The sequence below is a fragment of the Astatotilapia calliptera genome, chromosome 4 (assembly GCF_964374335.1).
Source record: "Astatotilapia calliptera chromosome 4, fAstCal68.1, whole genome shotgun sequence".
Classification (NCBI taxonomy): Eukaryota; Metazoa; Chordata; class Actinopteri; order Cichliformes; family Cichlidae; genus Astatotilapia; species Astatotilapia calliptera.
Window position 1 is genome coordinate 13,889,595 of NC_137425.1, and position 11,464 is coordinate 13,901,058.

Consider the following 11,464-nt stretch of genomic DNA (forward strand, 5'->3'; position numbering starts at 1 on the left):
AAAGTGACAAGTGGCATCATGATCAATGATTACATCCGTGAAATGACCCATGAGGCGATGTGCTATGAACAGCCAAATGATCTAATTACAAGCTATGGTTCATCACCAGTAATCACAGCATATGGAGAGAATCACTCAGAGGCAGGCTGTCAGATTTTATCCTGCAGAGGGTTGCTTGTAGTTGTGGGAGGATGAAAGTTTGCATGGCCGGGAGGTAGATAACAATAACCAAAGGCCAAATGCATGATCCAATATTTTGATAAATATTGTATTGAACAGAGGTTACATCATACAAACATAAGCGACTTTCAAAGGATGCACAGAATTCAAAGATGCTTCATTTTCAGAGACAAGCAGTTGTAGCAGCTGACCTAAGCAATATGTGAAACCTTGACAAAAAAGTTGAATTATACATGAAGCAAGTGATTAGCTACATGGAAGGTGTTCCTCTGAAACATTTCCCCCCCTCAGTACTATGCTGAAGATCACTGGTGATGCAAATTCAAATCCAGCCCAGTCTTTTTTATCTTTCTTAAAATAGCAAAGGGCTCAGGGCTCTGATTAAAGAATCTTGGAGCCACCATCAGCTTTCTCAAATCACCAGACCTCGCTGACCTCATTAACTCTGAAGCCCATCAAAACACAAATGAGATTCAGCATTGATTTTGAGACAACCCATTAAACTGGTGAGATGACAAAGGCTGTACCGGTGAACAAAGGGAGTCTACTCAGTAGTTTCTTTGTGTACAGATGTAGCTTAAATAGCTTTCACTCAGTTTACCAGTTCCCACAAAACACTATTTGAAATGTAAGACTAATTCTTTTTATGTATGTCCCAAAAGGAGCTGCTTGGCCACGAAGAGCCGTACCATGAAGCTCCTGGCCCACAATCTTCTATTTTTTTTCTTTCTTTCTTTTTTGTGCTGATCTTAGTGCAAGTGGAGTTTTGGAACTGTACAGTTATTGAGTCAACTGAGCTTTGGGGACTTTTACACAGTATACACCTCAGTACTTGTAATCTTACATGGTCTTTCTTTTTGTGGCTGTGTTGCTGTGGTTCCTAAACGTTTCTACTTTGCAATAATACCACTTACAGCTGATCATCTGGGATTAGGGAAGGAAGGGAAGAAATTCCAGAAACAACAAGTCAACATCTGAATTCAAAGATTAAGAAATTTGGTCCGTTTATTATAGCTAAGATATTTTTGGCTTTTGACTCAATGTCAGGATATTCCAGAAAAATGTTGAGTATAGACAGTCGATTTAGAAAAATAGAACAATAGATGTTCTCCTCCCCCTTTTGAGGTGCCTATAGCTCAGGGGAATAAAGCTGGTTATCTACTAATTGAAAGGTTGGTGGTTCAGTTCCTGGCTGCTCCACTTGCCAAAGCTTTCTTGGACAAGATATTGAACCTCAAGTTGCTCTCTGATGTGTTCAGTGGGGTGTAAGATAAGATAAGATAACCTTTATTAGTCCCACACGTGGGAAATTTGTTTTGTCACAGCAGGAAGTGGACAGTGCAAAAGTTATGAGGCAAAAATTAGAATACAATAAGAATAAATACAGTACACAACTGTACAGAATAGAATAAAATAAAATACTATATACAGTAGAATAAAATAAAATAAATATACAATAAGATAAAAATAGAATACAAATACTATATACAACTGAGTAAAAATACAACGATGTGGATGTTAGTTAGAAAGCTCTTAGGCATTGGGTTGTGTGAATGTGCCAAGCTGTATAAAGCACAAGTGCTCCAGTAGAGTAGAAAAGCTCTATATAAGTCATTTATCATTGACTCATATTAAAAAGTGGACAGTATGGTGGGATGGCAGTAGAGTGAAATCCACATCTTTTTGAATGCAGCTGCGCATGTGAGCCTGGTCATGTTCTATTTCCAGAAGCACGTTGGTCACAAGGTGAGGCAGGCAACTGCTTGGGGCCTTACCCCCAAAGGATGGTAATGTGCAAAGTATCCAATGAGTAGGAGAGACCTGACCTCCCTTAGGGGCTTAGTTTACTTTGACGTTTAATATTTGTTAATTGACCTAACAGAGCAGGCAAGTGTGTTTAGCTCTGCTGGCCATGATGCGACTGAATCTAATGTGGGCATTGCTGGGAGTCAGAGATGAGTAACTGGTTTATTAGCATATCTAACAGGCTGAATAGAGGGTGGTGGTTACAGTATTAACACTTTTTTAACCAGTATACTTAGTCTTGAGCATTGTTGCTGAAGTAAAATGGTTTCTTCCATTCTTCCAGTCTTACCTGTCATTTTGTAGGACTTTTGGCGACAGTGCTGTCATGTTATTTATAATGAGCTCTAGTTAGAAGGCTCCCCCGTGAATTTTCACCACTGTCTGTTTCACTACTGTAGCTTAAACTGATGGGAATAATTATGAGGTATACACTAGAGGGAACGATTCTTAGTTGGCCTCATTCAGTATGATAATCTCACCTTATATAATTTGAAGTTCATTTAATATACTGGATGTAATCTCATTAAATATGATTTGAAGTTCACTTAATATGCTACATGTATCCTCTGTGGGAAAACTACTGTAGCTGCCTTTATTGTGTGCCTTAGTGAGTGAACTCTGTTTAACCCTGTGCCTTAAGAATTGCAAGCCTTATTTGTTGGCCCCAGCACAGTAGACAGGCCTCGGAGGAAGGCTGTCATACAGTCAGTGGGCAGAACACACTGGGAAGCATGCTGAACATATTGGGAGTTCCCAACCCTGATGGGAGCTGTTGTGTAGTTGCCATGCTGAATGCAACAGTAAGGCCGAGTTATGCCTGATTAGTACTCAAATATTGTGAGAGGACCGGTCTACTTATTCCATGGTGGAGGAATTTGGGATCACTTTTGATTTTTTCTAACAATTCATATCATAATAGTCTACAATTCATGTTTGCAGAAGGCTACCCAGATGTATTCTGAATGTCTTGATACAATTTAAAACACATATACTCTGTGTGGTATATATTTTTACGAGACATAAATAACTTAATTCAAAGTATTTAATAGACTAGTCGCTACCTGTCCCCTCAGTCATGGCCTCTTCATGCTTATCATTATCAGCAGTGTCAGATGGGTTTATCTGCTGCTCCAAAGCTACCACAAAATTCTATTATAGGGGAGTTATTCAATATCACATAGATCCTACTGGAACCTTTAAATTAAGTTTTTTTTTAACTTAAAATGGTAGGCCATCTGTGATTCATCTCGTACCTACTGGGCTGCGCAAAATAAACTAGGCTAATAACCTCAGTTATATGTATTGGTATTATATCAAACGTTGTACTAGCCTTGTAGCCTAAGCTGATAACACAAAATTTCATCCACATTTCCTCGTTCCCAGCTGCAACTGGGATCTGTCTTCTGGTAAACAGGTCGGTTCACATAGCATATTTGACAGCATCTTCCTCCAACGCCCCTATGAGAAATCGCTCAGATGATAGAATTCATCTGATTTACTATGATGCTGTTAGATGAATGGAGATAGTGGAAAAAATAAAGTAGTTGTCAGAACTAATTTTTCCCACTCATCCGTCTCAAAAGAGAGGTGAACATAAACCAGCCCATCAGCAATCAGCCCGACTGTCCTGATTAGTCAGCTGTCCCTACATATTGTGACTGATTAGGATTCACATATCGTCTGTGCTTGTGTACAATATATTTGTTGTGTTTTTTTTCTTTGTAACAAAGAAATCGGAGCCAGTGGCTCCTGTCTCCCTCTGCCTTTTGCTTGTCCTTCGTCTGTCTCTCACTCACTTTGCTTGCTTAAGGTTTGAGGTCCCGGGATCACTTTGTTGTCGCTTTACTGTTCCTTCTGCTTCTTTTCTTAGGTGACTCTGCTTTTATCAGGAGAAGCTCAATAAACTGCATTGCAACAAACTCTGCTTTTCTCCAAAAACCTGAATTTTTGTTTTAGTTGTTTTCCTTTTAAAAGACATCAAAAAAGCTGAATCCAAAACTGGGGAGACAAAGTTTATCGTTTAGGTTCCAGATTTTTGAATAAACAAAACTGTTGCATACCAAGAAGTCACATCAAGGCGACACATACGGTTTATAGTGGATTTACATGAAACCTGCTTATAGTCTCCCTCGGCCATATGCTGGCACACAGAGACGCTGAGAAATTCCTTTACAAATGCAGTGTCATCAGCAGACTTAACTGTAGTTGTCTGAGTGGGACCACTAAACAAAAAAAGGATTGATCACCTGCAGAAACTTATGCAGAATAACTCGCTGTGGGTACAATTAGGCATTGTGCTGAGACGGCGGGGAATATTTCAGCAGGTGTTTGTTTGAGCTAACTAATTGCTCATTAACAGTGAACGGACGGTTCAGCAGCTGTCGAAGCTCACACAGTAAGAAAGGCTGTTTGTTCCCCTGGATGACTCTCTCTCCCCACGGCACATATTACAGTTAAACCACGATGCAGCTGATTTTAACTGATGATGATATTTTTTACAATCTTACTATACAGTTTGTTAAAATCTTAAAATATTGCGATTCCCCAGATCCTCTGTCCTCTTTCTTTACCCTTTATTTTTGTCACTCTTTGTGATTAGATTTAATGTTTGAGCTTGTCCTTGCGAAGTACCAGACAGGGTTTGCTTTTTCGGAGTCCTTCCATATGCATACCACACATTTATCCTTGTCTCTTCTTTTCTTGTGTTTATCAGGCATGGCTGACTGAGATCCACGAATACGCCCAACAAGATGTAGTGCTCATGCTGCTTGGAAACAAGGCAAGGCACTGAAATTCTTTCATAGCGGTAACAGTTTTTTACACATGCGTTGCAATACCGAACTTTTCTAGAGATTACCTGAGTGAGCTGCCAGCTCACATGTACAAAACCCATCTGACAGGGATATGATAGTGGCACAGATAATTGCCCTTTGGATACACAGTGAGTGGGCATGTGGAAATACTTTAAACACATGTGTTACATGTTTGAAAGGACAGCTTTGGGCAATAATCTGACCTGATTTGTGCTTAAAGGTACTCAATCTGACACTCACAGAAGTCCCATCATTTTTATACACACCCATTACTGTGGCACCTAATGTAAATTCTTCCACTATCAAGTTAGCACCTGACAATGAAACTGTTGGGTCTTGCTTTTGGTTTAAAGCCTTTAACAGGGCTTGGAAGTGAGGGACAATATAATGCACACTTGATTTTTGAACTGGATTTTGTCTTTTATGGGATTTGTTAATAGCGACAAATACCAAAACACACACAAAAAAGTTCTCTAATGTTGCATCTAAGAAAATTCAGAAAAAATAAGTATCGTTGTATTTCTAAGTATCAGTAATAATTTGCTGCTCCAACAGACGCATGCTTAGCATCAACTGATGTCTGTGCTTAAGCACAACTACTTGCTAAAGCTGTTTGAAGCTCAGTCAGTTGATTATTGGTGACATTTGCTTAAAAACCTGTTTTTTTTTTTATGTATCCTTTATTTAGCCATGAGGGTCCAGTTGAAATACAACATCTCTTCTGCCAATGAGTCCTGAGTCATTCTGTGTGCGCACACATCTAATAACTGTCAATCAAATTTGCAAATATTAGCGAAACACATTTTCTGGAACTGTCATTCTTTCTAAGCAGAGAACAGATGTCTTTGGCTCAGAGCTCTGTCTACTTTCAGTCACCTAACGTGCCATAACAGCCTTTTAATAGCATCCCGAGTCTTCTTAGCTGCCATCGGATCAGAACGAGGCTTATATATGGCAAAAAGCCTGCAATTGGTGAAAGCATATTTGGCACTGATGCTGATGGTTGCTTGATGCTGGATTGTAACCTTGTTTTTCCTGTCTCATCAGGCTGATGCCACTCATGACAGGGTGGTGAAGAGAGAAGATGGTGAGAGACTTGCTAAGGTGAAGAACTAAGATGCATGGGGATTTGTTTAGCTGTGTCATAGTCTGAAGGTCCACACAATATAAACAGAAATTTTGCCCCAATCTTTTTCTAAACAGTGAAGACATTAATTTTTCTGTATATGTGCTTTTCCAAAGGGATTTATATGGCTGATTGGATTTTTATGGCAAGCATGAGGATTATAAATATTACAGAAATGTGTGATTATCTGGAGATCCGTTTGCATTCTCACTCTAGCTCTTTATCTGAGATTTCCTTCTGCTGTTAGGAAACGGAAGATAAGACTCGGATGTGTTTTCTCCCCCATAGATAATAAAAATGTGATAGTCAGTATTTACTCTGTAGAATTGTGTCTTATGGCTCATCGTGTTTTATGAGCTTCTGCATAACATGTATCGACTGTCAGTCATCCCCAGTTTTATAGCTCTTTCTTCAGTGCGACTGCAAATCCTTGCACTGCCTCAAATCCAAGTGCACTGAAAAAAAAGGTAAACTGCCAAGCAATTCTTTTTAGAAATGGCAGCAATAAAGTGCCAATAAGTAACTCGGGGCTCAGCCTGGAAGGAAAAAGACACATCAGTTATCATCTCTGTTTGCTGATACAAATTTGCCTGCAGAGGGAAAGCATGGAGATGGCACCGAGCTGGATTATCTACAAGTGTGAAGCTGCTGGGCACTACATTTTTATGCAGTTTTTATCCACCAGTCACAATTTGTTCTTTCAAGCTTAATCCTGCTGTGTTAACTTTTTATACATACACTTATAGGCCATTTCATGAGGTTTCTTATTAACGCAAATATCTAATGCAACTCGGTACATTCAGGCATGTAGACATTGTCAAGACAAAGTTCAAACCGAGCATCAGACCGGGAGGTAACTTTGAGGCATGGTTGTTAGTGTGTTTTCAGAAACTGCTGATCTACTGGAATTTTACCACACAGCTCCCTCTCGAGTTTACAGAGAAAGGTGTGAAAAAGAGAAACTATCCAGTGAGCGCTATCTTGGTAAAAATGCCTTGTTTTTGTCAGAGGTCAGAGAAGAATGGCCAGACTGCTTGGAGCTGATAGGAAGGCAACAGTAACTGAAAAAAACACTTGTTAAAACCAAGGTGTGCGGAACAGAATCTCTGAGTGGACGGCATTGCGAAATTTGAAGTAGATGGGCTACACTTGGAATGGGAAACTGAGGCTACAAATTTTACAGGCTGACCAAAATTGGACAGCAGAAGATTGGAAAAAATATTTCCTGGTTTGAGTCTTGATTTCTGCTGCAACATTCATTTGGTAAAAACTAAATGGCTCCTACCTTCTATAACCATTCAGGCGTCTGTTGGTGTAGTAATGGTCCACGGGATATATTTCAGCACATTTTTAATTCATCCATCCATTCGCTTCCGCTTATCCTTTTCAGGGTCGGTGGGGGGCACTGGAGCCTATCCCAGCTGTCTTAGGGCCAGAGGCAGGGTACACCCTGGACAGGTCGCCAGTTTGTCACAGGGCTAACACATAGACAGAGACAACCAATCACACTCACATCTAATTTAGTGCTTCCAATTAACCTAACCCCACTAACTGCATGTCTTTGGACTGTGGGAGGAAGCCAGAGCACCCAGGGAGAACCCATGCAAACTCCACCCTGGCCTGAACTCAGGACCTTCTTGCTGTGAGACAATAGTCCTAACCACCATGCCACCTGTTTTTAATCAAATCAAGCATTTTTTTTTTTTTTAAACAGCACAACCTACCTGAGTGTTATTGCTAACCATATCCTGCCCATCTTCTGATGGCTCAGACTGGTTTTTGGAACATGACAATGATTTCACTGTGCTCAAATGGCTTCGAAAGTCACCAGATCTCAATCCAATAGAGCACCTTTGGGATACGGTGGAACAGATGTTTTGCATCAAATCACAAATCAAAATTTAGGAAATTCAGACCTTAGCAATGTTTCAATGCAGCACATGGCTGAATGAACAGATTAATGGACAGGTTTGCAGTTTATTATGACTGTAAACATCTTTCTCCAGTGTCTTGAGCTCCTCTGCTCAAAGCTGCTTCTTAAAAAATTAAGAAAGAAAAGATTATTTTTTTGAGGTTTTAGTACAAACATCACAGAGAGCACAAAAAAAGCACTTTGCATTAAGATTCATTGCTTTGGCTCTGCAGGAATTCGGAGTTCCCTTCATGGAGACCAGCGCCAGGTCAGGCCTCAATGTAGAGCTGGCTTTCACTGCTGTGGCCAAGTAAGTATATTTCTCTTTGCAAGTGTCAGGGATTATATAAAGGATGTATGAATATAAAATGTGGTTTTTAATTTAAAACATTTAGTATTTTCATATAAACATGGACGTCAATGTGGAGACAAAAGATTTGTTACTCGTGTAAATGCTTCCTTGAAGTTGCAAATGTTTCAATAAAGATCTGAAGTACACATTTAAATAATAGTTTTCCCTTACTAGTGTTTATTTTTGTCTTTATTTGGCTAAAAGAATGGCAGAAAGTCAGGTGGTTACACAATATTAAATTTTTTGCCTACCTCTGACTTCTGCTTGTTCTCCCCTTTTCTGCACGGGCTTTCTCTCACAGTCCAGTTTTAGTATTTCAGTCTGAGCATTTTCTAATCTGTCCATAGGTATGAATGTGAATCTCCTGTGTTAGTTGACTGACAGCCAATTCAGTCAACTAACACAGGATTTTCAAAAATAGGTTAATGTGTGTAAAGGTCCTTTACCTCAATATCCTCTTCCTTTTCCTCAGGGAGCTGAAGCACAGGTCCATGAAGGATCCCAGTGAGAAGTTTAAGCTCCATGAGTACGTGAACAAGGAAATGAAGGGCACTGGCTGCTGCCGGTCTTAAAAGCCTGCCCCAGTCACTCTTTGGCTCTGTGTGTGTGTGTGTGTGTGTGTGCCACTTATTTCCATACTGTACATGTTCATATCTGGTGTGATCAGAAAGGAGGAGTCAGCTCCAGCGAGGTATAAACCCGTTCGACCTTCTGCTCGTCCATTTTCAGATGTCATTGTGTCAGTACACACAATCTCACTGTTGTCCTCACTAGTCTCGTTGCCTTCCTGCATCATGTGTATGTGCGTCTTGCTTTTCCCCACCCATCTCCTTCTGTAGCTGTAAATGTAGCCCAAGGTTATAATTGGCAAAAGGCAAAGATGGCACACCTCAGTTATTACCCTTTTTCAACTGCAGCTACACAATTATCTTCACCGTTGCCTGGTGTCCTTCTTTTATTTTGAAGGGTCTTTTTTGTTTTGTTTGTTGCAGAGATAAAATGCATGTTTTTAAAGCAGTTTAATTTCTGCATATAATTATTGTGTTAGATGCAACTGTCATTTTCTTCGGATGTTACGGATGAATGTTCAAATAGTAAATGTGTAGTGAAGTGTCCTCTGTACAGTTTGTGGTCAAATCAATGATTCAACAGGCTCCCTGGAGCCGGGTTAGCTCACCAGCATAAATTTAGTCTGTTTCAGCTGTGGATTTGGGGGTGGGGGGGATTTGTATTATTTTAACACAAAAATCTAGTAAAAGCAAATGGGTGTCGCTATTTTGGATACAATGAGCATTAACAGCATTCAGATATGAATCCATATTAATATAATGTTTAAACAAATTTAGACATTTGAGTTTTGAAGAGCTGTAATGCAACCACTGTTCCTGATCTGTATTTTTTGTTAAATTATTAAAAACAGATAGTCAAACACACTGTATGCAATATACAGGAATATAAAATTGGGCTTTTTTTGGTCATTATGGTGTAAATACTACTTTTTTTTCTGCATGTAAAATAGTTTGGATAGAAGAGAACAGCACTTTAGATAGGAATAAGAGCATGGGAGTGAAGTGAGAAATAAAGAGCTATAGAGACCTGAAGTATTGTACATGAAACATCTGTAATTTTTTTTTTATTTCTCTGTTTGTTTCTTTTTTGTTTGTTTTTTGAAATCCATGCAAATCATGACAGTGTATTTAAATGCTGAGTTTTGAGCCACCTCTCATTTCTTTATATTTTGCAGGGAAATAGCTGCAGTGATTTATCGAAACGTGCAAACATACATTGAAATACTGTATATAAGTCAAACACAGAGATCATAGAATTCTAACAAGCTGGAAGTCTCTTTAGATAATCATTGGGAATAGTTCTTTAGGGGTCTTGAAGGACATTTGAAGCTCTTCTTTGGATGTTGGATCCCTTTTGTTCTGTTTTTTGTCAAGATGATCCCTCACTGCTTCAGTAAAGTTGACCTCCAGTCTTGGCAGTGTGTTTGGGATCATTTCCATGCTAAAACTTGAAGCCAACACCCCTGACTTATATGCAGCATCAGACAATGACAGAGCCTCCACCATGTTTTACACTTGGCTGTAGATGCTCACTGTTATCTCTTGACCTCCTTAACACATATTAATCAATTTAACCAAAAATTTCAAATTTGCATTCATCACTTCAAACCTGATTTTCAGTCCATTTGTTAGATAATATGATATCACCACCCTGACCTTCAAATACTGTTCATCTGCTTCTTCTTCTAATTGTCCAGTTTCCTCAGTATTTTTAAGGACATCTGCACACTATACTGAGATAAGCTAGGTTTTCAGCTATAGCCCTTGAGAAATCAACTCAATCTTGTTGATGCAAAAATAATATTTTTATGCCCATCTTTGTTTATCTTTGGCATTTTTGGATTCAACTAAAGAAATGGGAACAATTGATGTGTTTTTGCAACAGTAACATCGAAGCTAAAGATACAATTTTTAAAAAAGCCTTTTGCCTTCATCCTTTGAGTTGCATTAGTTTGTGCCTTTTTAAATGCTTCAATAATTTAAATCATTTTTTCTATAGCAAAAAGCAACAAAATGCTATTTTGTGATGTCAGGTACAAGAATTGGACTGAAAATGGGTGAAAATGCAGCCAATCTCCAGAAAACAATAACAGAAAACCTGGAGAACTAATCCTCAAGACCACCTTAAAAACAAGAAAGTCTGGGTCTTTGGAAGTAGATTAAAAGGAAATGACCGATGACTCAAAACCTTTGCACAGTACTGCATGTATGTGTTTTCTGTACATTCGTATATAAATTGGGTATATAGTGCCATGTTTTCTTAACATTTTGAGCAGTATGTCACCTTTAATCGGTTAACAGTATTTAACTTATAATTAATATAAGAATCACAGATGACATTTTATATACTGTTGCTTAGAAAGACTCCATCTCAGTCACAGAAACCACATACTGTACTGCACTTACTGTACATGCCCATGTTTCTTTCTTTTAGCCTTGAAGTTAAGAGTATTGTTTATTTGGTTTACTACTTTTCAGTGTGTAACTTCTTTCTTGTAACTTAAAACTACAATAAAAAAAAATATGTATACATCATATTTCTCTTACACAAATTCTCTTCTTGGACAGTTACACAATACAAAGCATGCAATTACAGATCACTGAGCGCAGCAGAGAGCATGTGCGTGTTCACGCTGATTGACGTCAGCTCTTCAGGTTTGAACAAATTGTGCGACAGTCCAATGACAGTAGTGCTCAAACCTTGTT

General features: G+C 38.9%; 1 protein-coding gene across 1 annotated transcript in view; it reads left to right on the forward strand.

Annotated features, from left to right (window-relative positions):
• Positions 1-11,293, forward strand: part of LOC113020724 (ras-related protein Rab-26-like) — a 67,172-nt gene extending 55,879 nt beyond the window's left edge. The window contains exons 6-9 of the mRNA XM_026164927.2: positions 4,700-4,765; positions 5,847-5,903; positions 8,071-8,147; positions 8,662-11,293. Coding sequence (XP_026020712.1) covers positions 4,700-4,765; positions 5,847-5,903; positions 8,071-8,147; positions 8,662-8,761 — 300 coding nt within the window. The 3' untranslated portion in view covers positions 8,762-11,293. The remainder of the gene's footprint in view (positions 1-4,699; positions 4,766-5,846; positions 5,904-8,070; positions 8,148-8,661) is intronic.
• Positions 11,294-11,464: the final 171 nt, after the last annotated feature.